General features: G+C 43.4%; 1 protein-coding gene across 1 annotated transcript in view; it reads right to left on the bottom strand.

Moving 5' to 3' along the window:
- Positions 1 to 14,029, bottom strand: part of dtnbb (dystrobrevin, beta b) — a 44,339-nt gene extending 30,310 nt beyond the window's left edge. Inside the window, exons 1-6 of the mRNA XM_039009019.1 lie at positions 13,963 to 14,029; positions 12,078 to 12,158; positions 11,649 to 11,862; positions 7,912 to 7,997; positions 5,495 to 5,649; positions 233 to 338 (exon numbers count right to left, since the gene is read on the bottom strand). Coding sequence (XP_038864947.1) covers positions 233 to 338; positions 5,495 to 5,649; positions 7,912 to 7,997; positions 11,649 to 11,862; positions 12,078 to 12,158; positions 13,963 to 14,029 — 709 coding nt within the window. The remainder of the gene's footprint in view (positions 1 to 232; positions 339 to 5,494; positions 5,650 to 7,911; positions 7,998 to 11,648; positions 11,863 to 12,077; positions 12,159 to 13,962) is intronic.
- Between the last annotated feature and the right edge of the window lie 202 nt (positions 14,030 to 14,231).

The following is a 14,231-nucleotide window of genomic DNA, read 5'->3' as shown; positions in this document are numbered from 1 at the left end:
GGAATGGTTCAAAGGTCACTAATGTCAGTTGAAATGTTGATACAGGGAGACATAACATATTCTAAGATGTATTATAAGGCATTATAAAAGCACACATATGCTTATAACAGCATTAAACCTACAGGTAAAAGTGTTACCACATTTGTCAATGGAAATGCTATTACTGGTGTTTGTTGGCAAATTCACAGTGAAAATAGAGCCAAGAAGAAAAGTAATAACAGGGTAACATTACCATTTTCAACATTAGCGAGCCGGTGCATGAGAGGTAGCCACACGAGGCACTGAGGGGGAGGATCTGCCATCAAAATGTCCAAAAACGTGTTCAGCAAGATCTTCTTCTAGATACAAACACACCAAGATGCATTCAGTTATACAGAGATAGCACACCCCGATGCATTCAGTTATACAGAGATAGCACACCCCAATGCATTCAGTTATACAGAGATAGCACACCCCAATGCATTCAGTTATACAGAGATAGCACACCCCAATGCATTCAGTTATACAGAGATAGCACACCCCAATGCATTCAGTTATACAGAGATAGCACACCCCAATGCATTCAGTTATACAGAGATAGCACACCCCAATGCATTCATTTATAAAGAGGCACAGAGTGGGACAATTAAAATAACTCTCAGCAAGATCTGGAAAACAACATATGTGGATAAGGTTCATTGACAGACAGCAGAGAAGCAAGACCTTGTCAGACAGAACGCAAGTAGTAATTCTGCTGGCATCGACTCCATGGGTACAGTACGTCCCAAATGGGAGTCCATTCCCTGTGTAGTACACTGCTTTTGACCAGGGCCCATTGGGCTCTGGTCAAAAATAGTGCACTGTATAGGGAATAGGGTGCCATTTAGGATGCGGCACATAGTGAATGAAATGGACAGCACTGCAAAAGGTCATCTTCAATAATAGATTAGCTTTCCCTGCTTATTGAGGATAACCTTTTGTAATGCTGTCCATACATTGTTTTCTATGGTCTGTGGACTATATTTACAAGGTTCTAGCACCCAACCAGGCTGTCAATCACACTTGGGCTAACCTGGACCACCAAATCAAATCAAATCAAATTGTATTGGTCACTTACACATGGTTAGCAGAGTGTAGCGAAATGCTTGTGCTTCTAGTTCCGACAGTGCAGTAATATTTAACAAGTATTCTAACAATTCCCCAAAAACGAACTACCTAATACACACAAATCTAAAAAGGGGTGAATAAGAATATGTACATATAAATATATGGATGAGAGATGCCCGAGACGCATAGGCAAGTGCAATAGATGGTAAAAGTACAGTACATACATATGAGCAATGTAAGATATGCAAACATTATTAAAGTGACATTATGTAAAGTGGCATTGTTTAAAGTGACTAGTGATCCATTTATTAAAGTGGCCAGGGATTTGGGTCTCAATGTAGGCGGCAGCTTCTCTGAGTTAGGGATTGCTGTTTAGCAGTCTGATGGCCTTGAGATAGAAGCTGTTTTTCAGTCTCTCGGTCCCAGCTGTGATGCACCTGTACTGACCTTGCCTTCTGGATGGTAGCGGTGTGAACAGGCAGTGGCTCGGGTGGTTGATGTCCTTGATCTTTTTGGCCTTCCTGTGACATTGGGTGCTGTAGGTGTCATGGAGGGCAGGTAGTTTGCCCCCGGTGATGCCTTGTGCAGACCGCACCACCCTCTGGAGAGCCTTGCGGTTGAGGGCGGTGCAGTTGACGTACCAGGCTGTGAAACAGCCCGAGAGGATGCTCTCGATTGTGCATCAGTAGAAGTTTGTCAGGGTTGTAGGTAACAAGCCAAATTTCTTCAGCCTCCTGAGGTTGATGAGGCGCTGTTGTGCCTTCTTCACCACACACCCTTGTGAGGCCCCAGTGTTGAGGGTCAGCAAAGTGGAGATGTTGTTTCCTACCTTCGCCACCTGTGGGAGGCCCGTCAGAAAGTCCAGGACCCAATTGCACAGAGCGGGGTTGAGACCCAGGACCTCCAGCTTGATGATGAGCTTGGAGGGTACTATGCTGTTGAATGCTGAGCTGTGGTCAATGAAGAGCATTCTTACATGGTTTCCTCTTGTCCAGATGGGATGGGGCAGTGTGCAGTGTGATGGTGATTGCGTCGTCTGTGGACCTGTTGGTGCGGAATGCAAACTGAAGTGGGTCTAGGGTGGCTGGTAAGGTGGAGGTGATATGATCCTTGACTAGTCTCTCAAAGCACTTGATGACAGAAGTGAGTGCTACGGGGCGGTAGGCATTTAGTTCGGTTATATTTGCCTTCTTGGGTACAGGAACAATGGTAGCCATCTTGAAGCATGTGGGGACAACAGACTGGGATAGGGAGCGATTGAATATGTCTGTAAACACACCAGCCAGCTGGTCTGCACAAGCTTTGAGGACACGGCTAGGGATGCCGTCTGGGTCAGCAGCCTTGCGAGGGTTAACACGTTTAAATATTTGACTCACGTCAGCCACGGAGAAGGAGAGGGGGGGTGCAGTCCTTGTTAGCGGGCCACGACGGTGTGGCACTGTATTATCCTCAAAGTGGGCAAAGAAGGTGTTTAGTTTGTCTGGAAGCGTGACGTGGCTGGTTTTCTTTTTGTAGTCCGTGATTTCCTGTAGACCGTGCCACATACATCTCGTGTCTGAGCCGTTCAATTGCGACTCCACCTTGTCCCTGTACTGGCATTTTGCTTGTTAGATTGCCTTGCGGAGGGAATAGCTACACTGTTTATATTCAGACATATTCCCAGACCTCTTTCCATGGTTAAATGCGGTGGATCGCGCTTTCAGTTTTGCGCGAAAGCCGCCATCCAGCCACGGTTTCTGGTTAGGATAGGTTTTCATAGTCATAGTGGGTACAACATCTCCAATGCACTTCTTTATAAATGCACTCACCGAATCAGCATATAGGTTGATGTTGTTCTCGGAGGCTGACCGGAACATATTCCAGTTCGCGTGAGCAAAACAATCTTGAAGCGTGGCTTCCGATTGGTCGGACCAGCATTGAATGGTTCTCGTCACTGGTACATCCGGTTTGAGTTTTTGCCTATAAGACGGAAGGAGCAAGATGGCATCGTGGTCGGATTTGCTGAAGGGAGGGTGGGGGAGGGCTTTGTATGCATCGCAGAAGTTAGAGTAGCAGTGGTCGAGGGTATTGCGCATGCGTGTAGCGCAATCAATATGCTGGTAGAATTTAGGTAGACCTGTTCTCAAATTTGCTTTGTTAAAATCCCTAGCTACAATAAATGCAGCCTCAGGATATAGGTTTCCAGTTTGCATATAGTCCAGTGAAGTTCCTTGACGGCCGTCTTGGTGTCTGCTTGAGGGGGAATGTACACAGCTGTGACGATAACTGACGAGAATTCTCTTGGTAGGTAAAATTACCGGCACTTGATTGTAAGGAATTACAGATTGGGTGAGCAGAAGGACTCGAGTTCCTGTATGTTCTTATGATTACACCATGAGTTGTTAATCATAAAGCATACACCCCTGCCCTTCCTTTTCCCAGAGAGGTGTTTATCTCTGTCGGTGCGATGCATGGAGAAGCCCGGTGGCTGAACTGATTCCGACAACATATCCCAAGAGAGCCATGTTTCCACTCTTATATCCAATAGTTCTTCCCGGCTGTATGTAATAATGTAAGAAATAACAATGTAAGAAATAATACATAAAAAAACTAAATACTACCTAGTTTCCTACAGACTCGAAGCGAGATGACCATCTCTGTCGGCGCCATCACTGTGTTCCCTGGTACGTACAGTTGAAGTCAGAAGTTTACATACACCTTAGCCAAATACATTTAAACTCAGTTTTTCACAATTCCTGACATTTAATCCTAGAAAAAATCCCTGTCTTAGGACAGTTAGGATCACCACTTTATTTTAAGAAAGTGAAATGTCAGAATAATAGTAGAGAGAATGATTTATTTCAGCTTTTATTTCTTTCATCACATTCCCAGTGGGTCAGAAGTTTACATACACTCAATTAGTATTTGGTAACATTGCCTTTAAATTGTTTAACTTGGGTCAAACATTTCGGGTTGCCTTCCACAAGCTTCCCACAATATGTTGGGTGAATTTTGGCCCATTCCTCCTGACAGAGCTGGTGTAACTGAGTCAGGTTTGTAGCCCTCCTTGCTCGCACAGGCTTTTTCAGTTCTGCCCACAAATGTTCTATAGGATTGAGGTCAGGGCTTTGTGATGGCCACTCCAATACCTTGACTTTGTTGTCCTTAAGCCATTTTGCCACAACTTTGGAAGTATGCTTGGGGTCATTGTCCATTTGGAAGACCCATTTGCGACCAAGCTTTAACTTCCTGACTGATGTCTTGAGATGTTGCTTCAATATATCCACATCATTTTCTTGCCTCATGATGCCATCTATTTTGTGAAGTGCACCAGTTTCTCCTGCAGCAAAGCACCCCCACAACATGATGCTGCCACCCCCGTGCCTCACGGTTGGGTTGGTGTTCTTCGGCTTGCAAGCCTCCCCCTAATTCCTCCAAACATAACGATGGGCATTATGGCCAAACAGTTCTATTTTTGTTTCATCAGACCAAAGGACATTTCTCCAAAAAGGTCTTTGTCCCCATGTGCAGTTGCAAACCGTAGTCTGGCTATTTTATGGTGGTTTTGGAGCACTGGCTTCTTCCTTGCAGAGTGGAAATTGTTCCCAAGGATGAACCAGACTTGTGGAGGTCTACAATTGTTTTTCTGAGGTCTTGGCTGACTTCTTTTGATTTTCCCATGATGTCAAGCAAAGAGGCAATGGGTTTGAAGGTAGGCCTTGAAATACATCCACAGGTACACCTCCAATTGACTCAAATGATGTCAATTAGCCTATCAGAAGCTTCTAAAGCCATGACATAATTTTCTGGAATTTTCCAAGCTGTTTAAAGGCACAGTCAACTTAGTGTATGTAAACTTCTGACCCACTGGAATTGTGATACAGCGAATTATAAGTGAAATAATCTGTGTAAACAATTGGTGGAAAAATTACTTGTGTCATGCACAAAGTAGATGTCCTAACCGACTTGCCAAAACTATAGTTTGTTAACAAGAAATTTGTGGAGTGGTTGAAAAACGAGTTTTAATGACTCCAACCTAAGTGTATATAAACTTCCGACTTCAACTGTACATCCTTTGTTAATGTCTCTATCCAACTCTCTCTCTCCCCAAAACTCTCTCACTCTCTCCGTCCAACACTCTCACTCTCTCCGTCCAACTCTCTCACTCTCACCCTCCAACTCTCTCTCACCCTCCAACTCTCTCTCTCTCTCACCCTCCAACTCTCTCTCTCTCTCACCCTCCAACTCTCTCTCTCTCTCACCCCCCAACTCTCTCTCTCTCACCCTCCAACTCTCTCTCTCTCTCCCTCCAACCCTCTCTCTCTCGCCAACTCTCTCTCGCCAACTCTCTCTCTAGTTTATTATGTGTGAGCAGTGCACTTTGTATATAATTTGTGTGAGAAATCCCCTCTTGGCCAGTCCAACCTACCTGTTGAGGGAAGCATGTCCGTACGGAGTGTTCTGTGTATCCAAACGACGGGCCCTCGAACACAGCTGTGGGCAGCTTTAGAACCTCCCTCAGAAACTGGTCAAACTTAGCAAAGGCCATCACACCATTAGAGTCAGAGATCTGGGAGAATATATCTAAGAGAGAACCAAGTGTGGTGGTGAGTACATCAGCGCAATATAAAGTCGCTAGTGAAAGTCTACACACTCCTTGCATAGTCTTCACATTCTGCTGCCTTAAAATGTAAAAAGGGATTACATTCGATTTCACAAAATGTTCCAATTTACTAAGAAATATAAAATGAGGATGTATTGATTGTGTATGTCTTCACACCCCAAAGTTAATACTTGGTGGAAGCCCCTTTGGCAGCAATTACATCTGTGAATAATTTTGAATAAGATTCTACCAACCATGCGCTCTTAGGGCAACATACAGGGGTGCAACTTCGGTTTTAGAAGTGGGGGGGGACATAATTATTATAATTTTTATTAAACACTCCAAACAGCCTACCCGACCGCTCGGAGGTGTCTGCATGGTCCCAAAGCACACTGTTGCCTCATTTTGTATCACATTCCAATGATAAAACTGGGGGAGACAAAAAATGCAATTTCAGAATGTGTGGGGGGGGGGGGGGGCATGTTCCCCATCCCCAGTGAAAGTTGCGCCCCAGGCAACATGTATCCATTGTTTTTGTCAAAATTGCTCAAGCTCAGTCAGTCTGGTTGGGAATCGTTGCTGGACAGCAATATTCAAATGTTGTCTCTGATGTTTTAAGCAGATTTAAGTCAGGACGGAGAATGCACCATTCAGGAAAACTGGATACCTCTTGGAAAGCTAATCTGGTGTGTCTTTGTCATTAAAATGTGTTCAATTATCCTGCGGGAAAATACAACTCTATCCCAGGGTTTTCAGAAGACTGAGGCGGATATCCTCTCATTTGTTTCCTGGGCTTTGTTCCCTTCATATTTACTTTGATCCTAACTAACTTCCCCGTCCCTGCCGGCGAGAAACTACCCTCTGTACCTTCAAGTATTGTGGTGGTAACATCATGTTATGGGTATGCTTGACATCAGCAGGGACTGGGGAGTTTGTCAGGATCAAAAGAAATATGAAAAGACCGAGCCCAATGTAAAAAGTTAAAGGAATACCCGTATCCTTCTTTTGAAAACCTAACCCTGGGATAGAGTTTTATTGTTCAGCGAGACACTAGCAATGTTACCATCCAACTGGCGACAGATTTTCATGTGAATATGCTAAAATCCGCATAAAATCAGTATGCGCTTTTCCCCCACCAGAGATGTGTTTCCATCAATTGACTTGTTGCGGGTAAAAGGCTGTGGGTGATTATGTAGTGCACATAAAAATACATTTTGCGGTGTACCGGATAAAAAATACAAGTCAAATGAGTTTCCATCGCATTTTCAACTCTATTGATGATTTTCTCACAAATTGTTTTTGTTATATATAGCGAGTATGTGCCCACCCTGGTATTGGCACGTGCGCTCTAGCCAACATCTCGCAGATACAGCCTACATGATGAGATTATTATGGACAAAAGAGCAAGATTCTTTTTATTTGTCAAATGGCAGCCAAGCATTGATGATCATGTCACCAGAATACGACCCTCAATATTTATTGGAATGGAGCATCAAGCTCATCACCTTGCACTTACACCAACCTGTGAAGTTCATCATAACTTGTATATGTTGGTTGCCCTTAGAGTTGGTAAAAAGCGGTAGAATCTTATTCAAAATGTTTTACAGCTGTAATGGCTGCCAAAGGTGTTTCCACCAAGTATTAACCCTGTGGTGTGAAGACATATGCAATCAAGAGATCCTTGTTTTAAAAAATATATATTTGGAAAATGTTCTAGAACTTTCTTTCACTTTGAAAATCTGTAGTAGGTCGTGTAGATCTGAAGTAAAACAAATGGAATGTAATAATTTTTTTATGTTATTTTAAGGCAGCAAAATGTGAAGACTGAAAGCGGTGCGTAGACTTTCACTAAGCACTGTATTTGCCATTTCTATAATTTATTGAATATGAGGTATGGGAGATAATTCTTCTTGACACTTCCATCGAATAAAATGACAACAATGTTTGTGCTGTAATTGACTCAACAACGCCCCCGTGTGTATCCTTTATGCAACCGCAGACATGGTCAAAAAGCAAATGTAGATCAGGGTTTCCTAAACTTGGTCCTGGGGGCCAAACTGATTCAAATAACCAACTCATCGTCAAGATTTAATTGGGGGCCCCAGGACCGACTTTGGGAAACCCTGCTGTAAACTAAACCATGAAATTAAAAGTGTGACTACTGCAAAACAGAATTAACTTTCCATTTAGTTACATTAACTGTAACTTACGCCCTTCAGCAAAGTTCAAGGAGATATACTTACAACGTAGTTTGTCCACTATTTTCCCTCCACACATCGTTGCCAACATGCACTTCATCGAGAAAACGGTCAGTTTCCCGTGGCCTTCACTAAACACACACACACACAAAAGCATACATTTACGAAAATATGTAACAAATGTATTGAAACACACATTGTTATCATTCTGATAAAGGTGAAGTTTATTTCCCAAAGCAAATTCCTCTTTTTCCATGATCTGCTTTAGCTTGCTGGCCACAATGGAGCACAAATAATTGGCACTTCTGAATCCATCTTGACCTGGACCATGTTGTCTGAAGAACCAAAATCATAATTTCGAGGGGAGAGCTTTGAAGATAGTTCAGCATACAGATTAGCCCTGGAATGTATAGCGGTCGTTTTATGGGCTCCTGACCAGTTCTGCTATTTTCGTGCGTTTTTTTCCTTTTTTTCCGGAGATCGTAACTTTTTGATTCATAATGTTTCCAACCATCGTTTCCTATGATCAAAAAGAGCTTCTTGACCTCAGAACACCGATCGTTAACCTCGATTTAGATGAAGATGTCTACTTAAATGAGTTGGCTCCGCAGGACATACAGTACTGATCACCCCGGAACAAGCCCTAATCCCCAACACTGGGAAGAGAAAAAGATGCCGATATATACGTGTGGGCACACTGATTAAACTACGTGTTATGATTTTTATGAATAATGACTAAATGATGTATACATTTAACGTATAACTATAACTAACAGAATTTTACCCCGTCACTGTATGATTGTATGAAATTTATTAGAATCATACATCTAAATCTGATGTGTGTAGTTTTAGTCAGAATTAGAACAAGGACTTTTTGTTCCTTTTTAGTATGTAAGCAGGGTGCAAGTGTGAAACAAATGATAAGAGGAGCTATCGACAGACAAGCTGTACTACTGTGTTCCTTTCAGGACATTCTGTCCCCACCCAGGGAGGGGAGAGACCTTGGGCTTGTAGTAGATTGTATAACAGGTGGCAGACAATGTATGAGAAGGAGAAGACTTGTGAACTATATTGTCATTGTCTTAGAGGAGGAGGGACAGTTATGACAAAATGAGAGGTATATAAACCAATGTACATGTAAAGATGGGCAGAGCTCTCGTAAATTAACATGCTGACTATGGTAGACTGGCCTCTGTCTGTTTCATTTTAATAAGAACCTTACAAATTCTTAGTAACAGACAGAGTATTTTAATTGAAGTTCAGTTTATGAACATTGAGAACAAAATTCTCATAACACTACGGAGGCAGGTAAATAAACTGCCTGTACACAGCCTATAGGGAGGAGATCAGAGACCTGGTAGTGTGGTGCCAGGACAATAACCTCTCCCTCAACGTCAGCAAGACAAAGGAGCTGATCGTGGACTACAGGAAATGGAAGGGCCGAGCACACCCCCCCATTCACATCGACGGAGCAGTAGTGGAGCAGGGTCCAGAGTTGAAAGTTTGTTGTCCACATCACTAAGAATCTGTAGTGGTCCAATCCCACCAACACGGTCGTGAAGAGGGCACGGCCACGCCTCTTTCCCTTCAGGAGGCTGAAAAGATTTGGCATGGACCCTCAAATCCTCAAAAAGTTCTACAACTGCACAATGACAGGATGTATCATCCGCTTGGTATGGCAACTGCTTGGCATCCACCCGCAAGGTGCTACAGAAGGTAATAAGGCCCAGTACATCACTGGATCCGAGCTCCCTGCCACCCAGGATGTTTATACCAGGACCTAAAAATTGTCAAAGACTCCAGCCATCCAAGTCACAGACTGTTCTCTCTGCTACGGCACGGCAAGCAGTACCAATGTACAAAGTCTGGAACCAACAGGACCCTGAACAGCTTCTACCCCCAGGCATTAAGACTACTATATAGTTAGTTAAATAGTTAACCAAATAGCTACCCGGATTATCTGCATTGACCCTTTTTGCACAAACTTTTTTGACTCATCACATACGCTGCTGCTAATGTTTATTATCTGTCACTTTATTCCTAGTTATATGTACATATCTACCTCAATTACCACGTACCCCTGCACGTTGGCTCTGTACCGGTACCCCTTGTATATAACCAAGTTATTGTTACTCATTGTGTATCTATTATTACATTTTTTACTTTTCTATTTTGTTGCGCTCTGTATTGTTGGGAAGGGCCCGTAAGTAAGCATTTCACTGTTAGTCCACACATGTTGTTTACGAAGCATGTGACCAATACAATTACAGTGCATTCGGAAAGTATTCAGACCCCTTGACTTTTTCCACATTTTAATACATTACAGCCTTATTCTAAAATGGATTAAATCAATCTACACACAATACCCCATTATGACTAAGCAAAAATGGTTTGTTAGAATTTTTTTGCAAATGTATAAAAAAAAAAAAAAATGAAATATCAAATTTTCATAAGTATTCAGACCCTTTACTCAGTACTTTGCTGAAGCACCTTTGGCAGCGATTACAACCTCAAGTCTTTTTGGGTATGACGCGCAAAGCTTGGAACACCTGTATTTGTGGAGTTTCTCCCATTCTTCTCTGCAGATCCTCTCAAGCTCTGTCAGGTTGGAAGGGGAGCATCGCTGACCAGCTATTTTCAGGTCTCTCATGAGATATTCGATCGGGTTCAAGTCCGGGCTCTGGCTGGGAAACTCAAGGACATTCAGAGACTTGTCCTGAAGCCACTCCTGCGTTATCTTGGCTGTGTGCTTAGAGTCATTGTCCTGTTGGGAGGTTAACCTTAGCCCCAGTCTGAGGTCCTGAGTGCTCTGGAGCAGGTTTTCATCAAGCATCTCTCTGTACTTTGCTATGTTTATCTTTCCCTCAATCCTGACATGTCTCCCAGTCCCTGCCGCTGAAAAACATCCCCACAGCATGATGCTGCCACCACCATGCTTCACCATAGGGATGGTGCCTGGTTTCCTCCAGATGTGACGCTTGGCAATCAGGCCAAAAAGTTTAATATTGGTTTCATCAGATCAGAGAATCTTGTTTCTCATGGTCTGAGAGTCCTTTAGGTGCCTTTTGGCAAACTCCAAGCGGGCTGTCATGTGCCTTTTATTGAGGAGTGGCTTCCGTCTGGCCACTTTACCACAAAGGCCTGATTGGTGGAGTTTTACAGAGATGGTTGTCCTTCTGGAAGGTTCTCCCATCTCCACAGAGGATCTCTGGAGCTCTGTCAGAGTGACCATCAGGTTCTTGGTCACCTCCCTGACCAAGGCCCTTCTCCCCCGATTGCTCAGTTTTGCTGGGCGGCAAGATCTAGAAAGAGTCTCGGTGGTTCCAAACTTCTTCCATTTAAGAATAATGGAGGCCACTGTGTTCTTGGGGACCTTCAATGCTGCATACATTTTTTCATACCCTTCCCCAGATCTGTGCCTCAACACAATCCTGTCTCGGAGCTCTAAGGACAATTCCTTCGACATCATGGCTTGGTTTTTGCTCTAACATGCGCTGTCAACTGTGGGACCTTAGTGTGGAAGTGCAGTGTGGAAGTTTATCCTGGTAGAGTGTGTTGCCTAACTGTGTGCTAACAAGAAATGACCACCCCCAATATCATAACAATAATAAGAAATTATATCTTGTTCGGTAAATAAGGTGTTGCACCATAGACATATCCATGCACTATATGTACAGAATGTGTCATTGTATAGCACTTTTCAGACAGCAGTTCAAAGCAAATGTATGTATCTAATATCCTATATCTAATGTACTGTATATCCCGTGTCTAATTTACTGCACCTGTCGTATGTGGCCACCATGAAGTTGAGCAGCAGGCCGATGGACTGCTCTACGTTGATCTGGTGTGTGGTGGGAAGACGCTTATTGAGCTGGTAATAGATCGAGGACAGGATAGTCTCCAGTCGAGACACGTTGATCTCTGCGTTGTGGTCCAGCGTGTTCAGACCGCTATCACGGAACGCCTCGATCATGTTCCACACATCTACCAAGTGAACTGGGATAGGGGGGATAGCAGGAGGGGAGGGAAAGAAGTTTAGAAAATAATAGATTTCTTCAACATCAATGAATTATATTCAAGTGCACCATATTTGAAACAGACACATGTAACACGGTGCAATGTGAACAGTTTGAAAAGTTAAGCGAGTAAGAGGACACTTGCATGTCATTTTCAGTAGAGGAAACAAAACGAGCCAGGCAGGTGGTACTTACGGTTGCATCTCTTCTGCACAAATCTTAGCTTGCAGGCCGTCCTATAGGTTGACAGCCTGATGACGTCAAAGTTTTGTGCCCCTGATAAAAATAAAAAGACTAATCAACAACTCTACCACCACCACACACAAAACCCACTGCATGGGGAGGAGAGTGTACTGTTCATTCGGGAAGTATTCAGACCCCTTGACTTTTTCCACATTTTGCTATTTTACAGTCTTATTCAAAAATTCATTATATCATTTTTTCCCCTCACCAATCTACACAAAATACCCCATAATGACAAAGAAACATTTTTTTTTGTTGCAAACGTATACAAAATAAGAACTGAAATATCAGATTTACATAAGTATTCAAAACCTTTACTCAGTACTTTGTTGAAGCACCTTTGGCAGCGATTACAGCCTCGAGTCTTCTTGGGTATGACGCTACAAGCTTGGCACACCTGTATTTGGGGAGTTTCAACCATTCTTCTCTGCAGATCCACTTAAGCTCTGTTGGGTTGGATGGGGAGCGTTGCTGGACAGCTATTTTCAGGTCTCTCCAGAGATGTTCGATTGGGTTCAAGTCCGGGCTCTTGCTGGGCCAGTCAAGGACATTCAGAGACTTGTCCCGAAGCCACTCACACGTTTTCTTGGCTGTGTGCTTAGGGTCGTTGTCCTGTTGGAAGGTGAACCTTCACGCCAGTCGGAGGTCCTGAGCACTCTGGAGCAGGTTTTCATCAAGGATCTCTCTGTACTTTGCTCTGTTCATCTTTCCCTCAACCGTGACTAGTCTCCCAGTCCCTGCCGCTGAAAAACATCCCCACAGCATGATGCTGCCTACACCAGGCTTCACCGTAGGGATGGCATTGGCCAGGTGATGAGCGGTGCCTGGTTTCCTCCAAACATGACGCTTGGCGTTCAGGCCAAAAAGTTCAATCTTGGTTTCATCAGACCAGAGAATCTTGTTTCTCATGGTCTAAGAGTCCTTTAGGTGCCTTTTGGCTAACTTCAAGCGGGCTGTCATGTGCCTTTTACTGAGTAGTGGCTTCTGTCTGGCCGCTCTACAATAAAGGCCTGATTGGTGGAGTGCTGCAGAGATTGTTGTCCTTCTGGAAGGTTCTCCCATCTCCACAGAGGGACTCTGGAGCTCTGTCATAGTGACCATCGGGTTCTTGGTCACCTCCCTGACCAAGGCCCTTCTCCCCCAATTACTCAGTTTTGCCGGGTGGCCAGCTCTAGGAAGAGTCTCGGTGGTTCTAAACATCTTTCATTTAAGATTTATGGAGGCCACTGTGTTCTTGGGGACTTTCAATGCTGCAGAAATGTTTCAGTACCTTTCCCCAGATCTGTGCCTCGACACAATCCTGTCTCCTCCTTCGACCTCATGGCTTGGTTTTTGGTCTGACATGCACTGTCAACTGTGGGACCTTATATAGACAGGCGTGTGCCTTTCCAAATCATGTCCAATCAATAGAATTTACCACAGGTGGACTCCAATCAAGTTGTAGAAACCTCTCAAGGATGATCAATGGAAACAGGATGCACCTGAGCTCAATTTTGAGTGTCATAGCAAAGGGTCTGAATACTTATGTAAATAAGGTATTTCTGTTTTTTTGTTGTTTTTTTAAATAAATTTGCAAACATTCTAAAAACCTGTTTTGGCTTTGTCGTTATGGGGTATTGTGTGTATATTGATGAAGAAAAACATGAATTGAATACATTTTAGAATAAGGCTGTAACCTAACAAAATGTGGAAAAAGTGAAAGGGTCTGAATACTTTCCCGAATGCACTGTGTACTCTAAAGTGTATGGCTATGAATGGCTTTGCGACGACACAGCAGAGTGTGAATGAATAGTAACGGTTAGGCTCTAGAGATTTCGCTCTCAGTCAGTCTACTCACTCATCTCCATGAAGAGTTGTCTCTTCTCCACCATCGCTTTGCCTCGTTTACTGCCCTCCTCTATCATTCTGAGGGGAATAACAGAACAGGCGCGCATTACCGTCTCAATATTTAATGACAATCATTGTGTACAATATACGTTATCAAGCTGTATTATCGGCCTTCACTGCCCTCCTCAAATCATTCTGGGGAAAGAATACAGCAAGCATTACTACCTACTCACTAATTAATTACATAATTACTGCAACCATTATCAGGCTTTTGTATAC

This window comes from Salvelinus namaycush, chromosome 15, assembly GCF_016432855.1.
Source record: "Salvelinus namaycush isolate Seneca chromosome 15, SaNama_1.0, whole genome shotgun sequence".
In the NCBI taxonomy this organism is placed as follows: Eukaryota; Metazoa; Chordata; class Actinopteri; order Salmoniformes; family Salmonidae; genus Salvelinus; species Salvelinus namaycush.
This window is presented reverse-complemented; position numbering and strand designations above follow the sequence as displayed.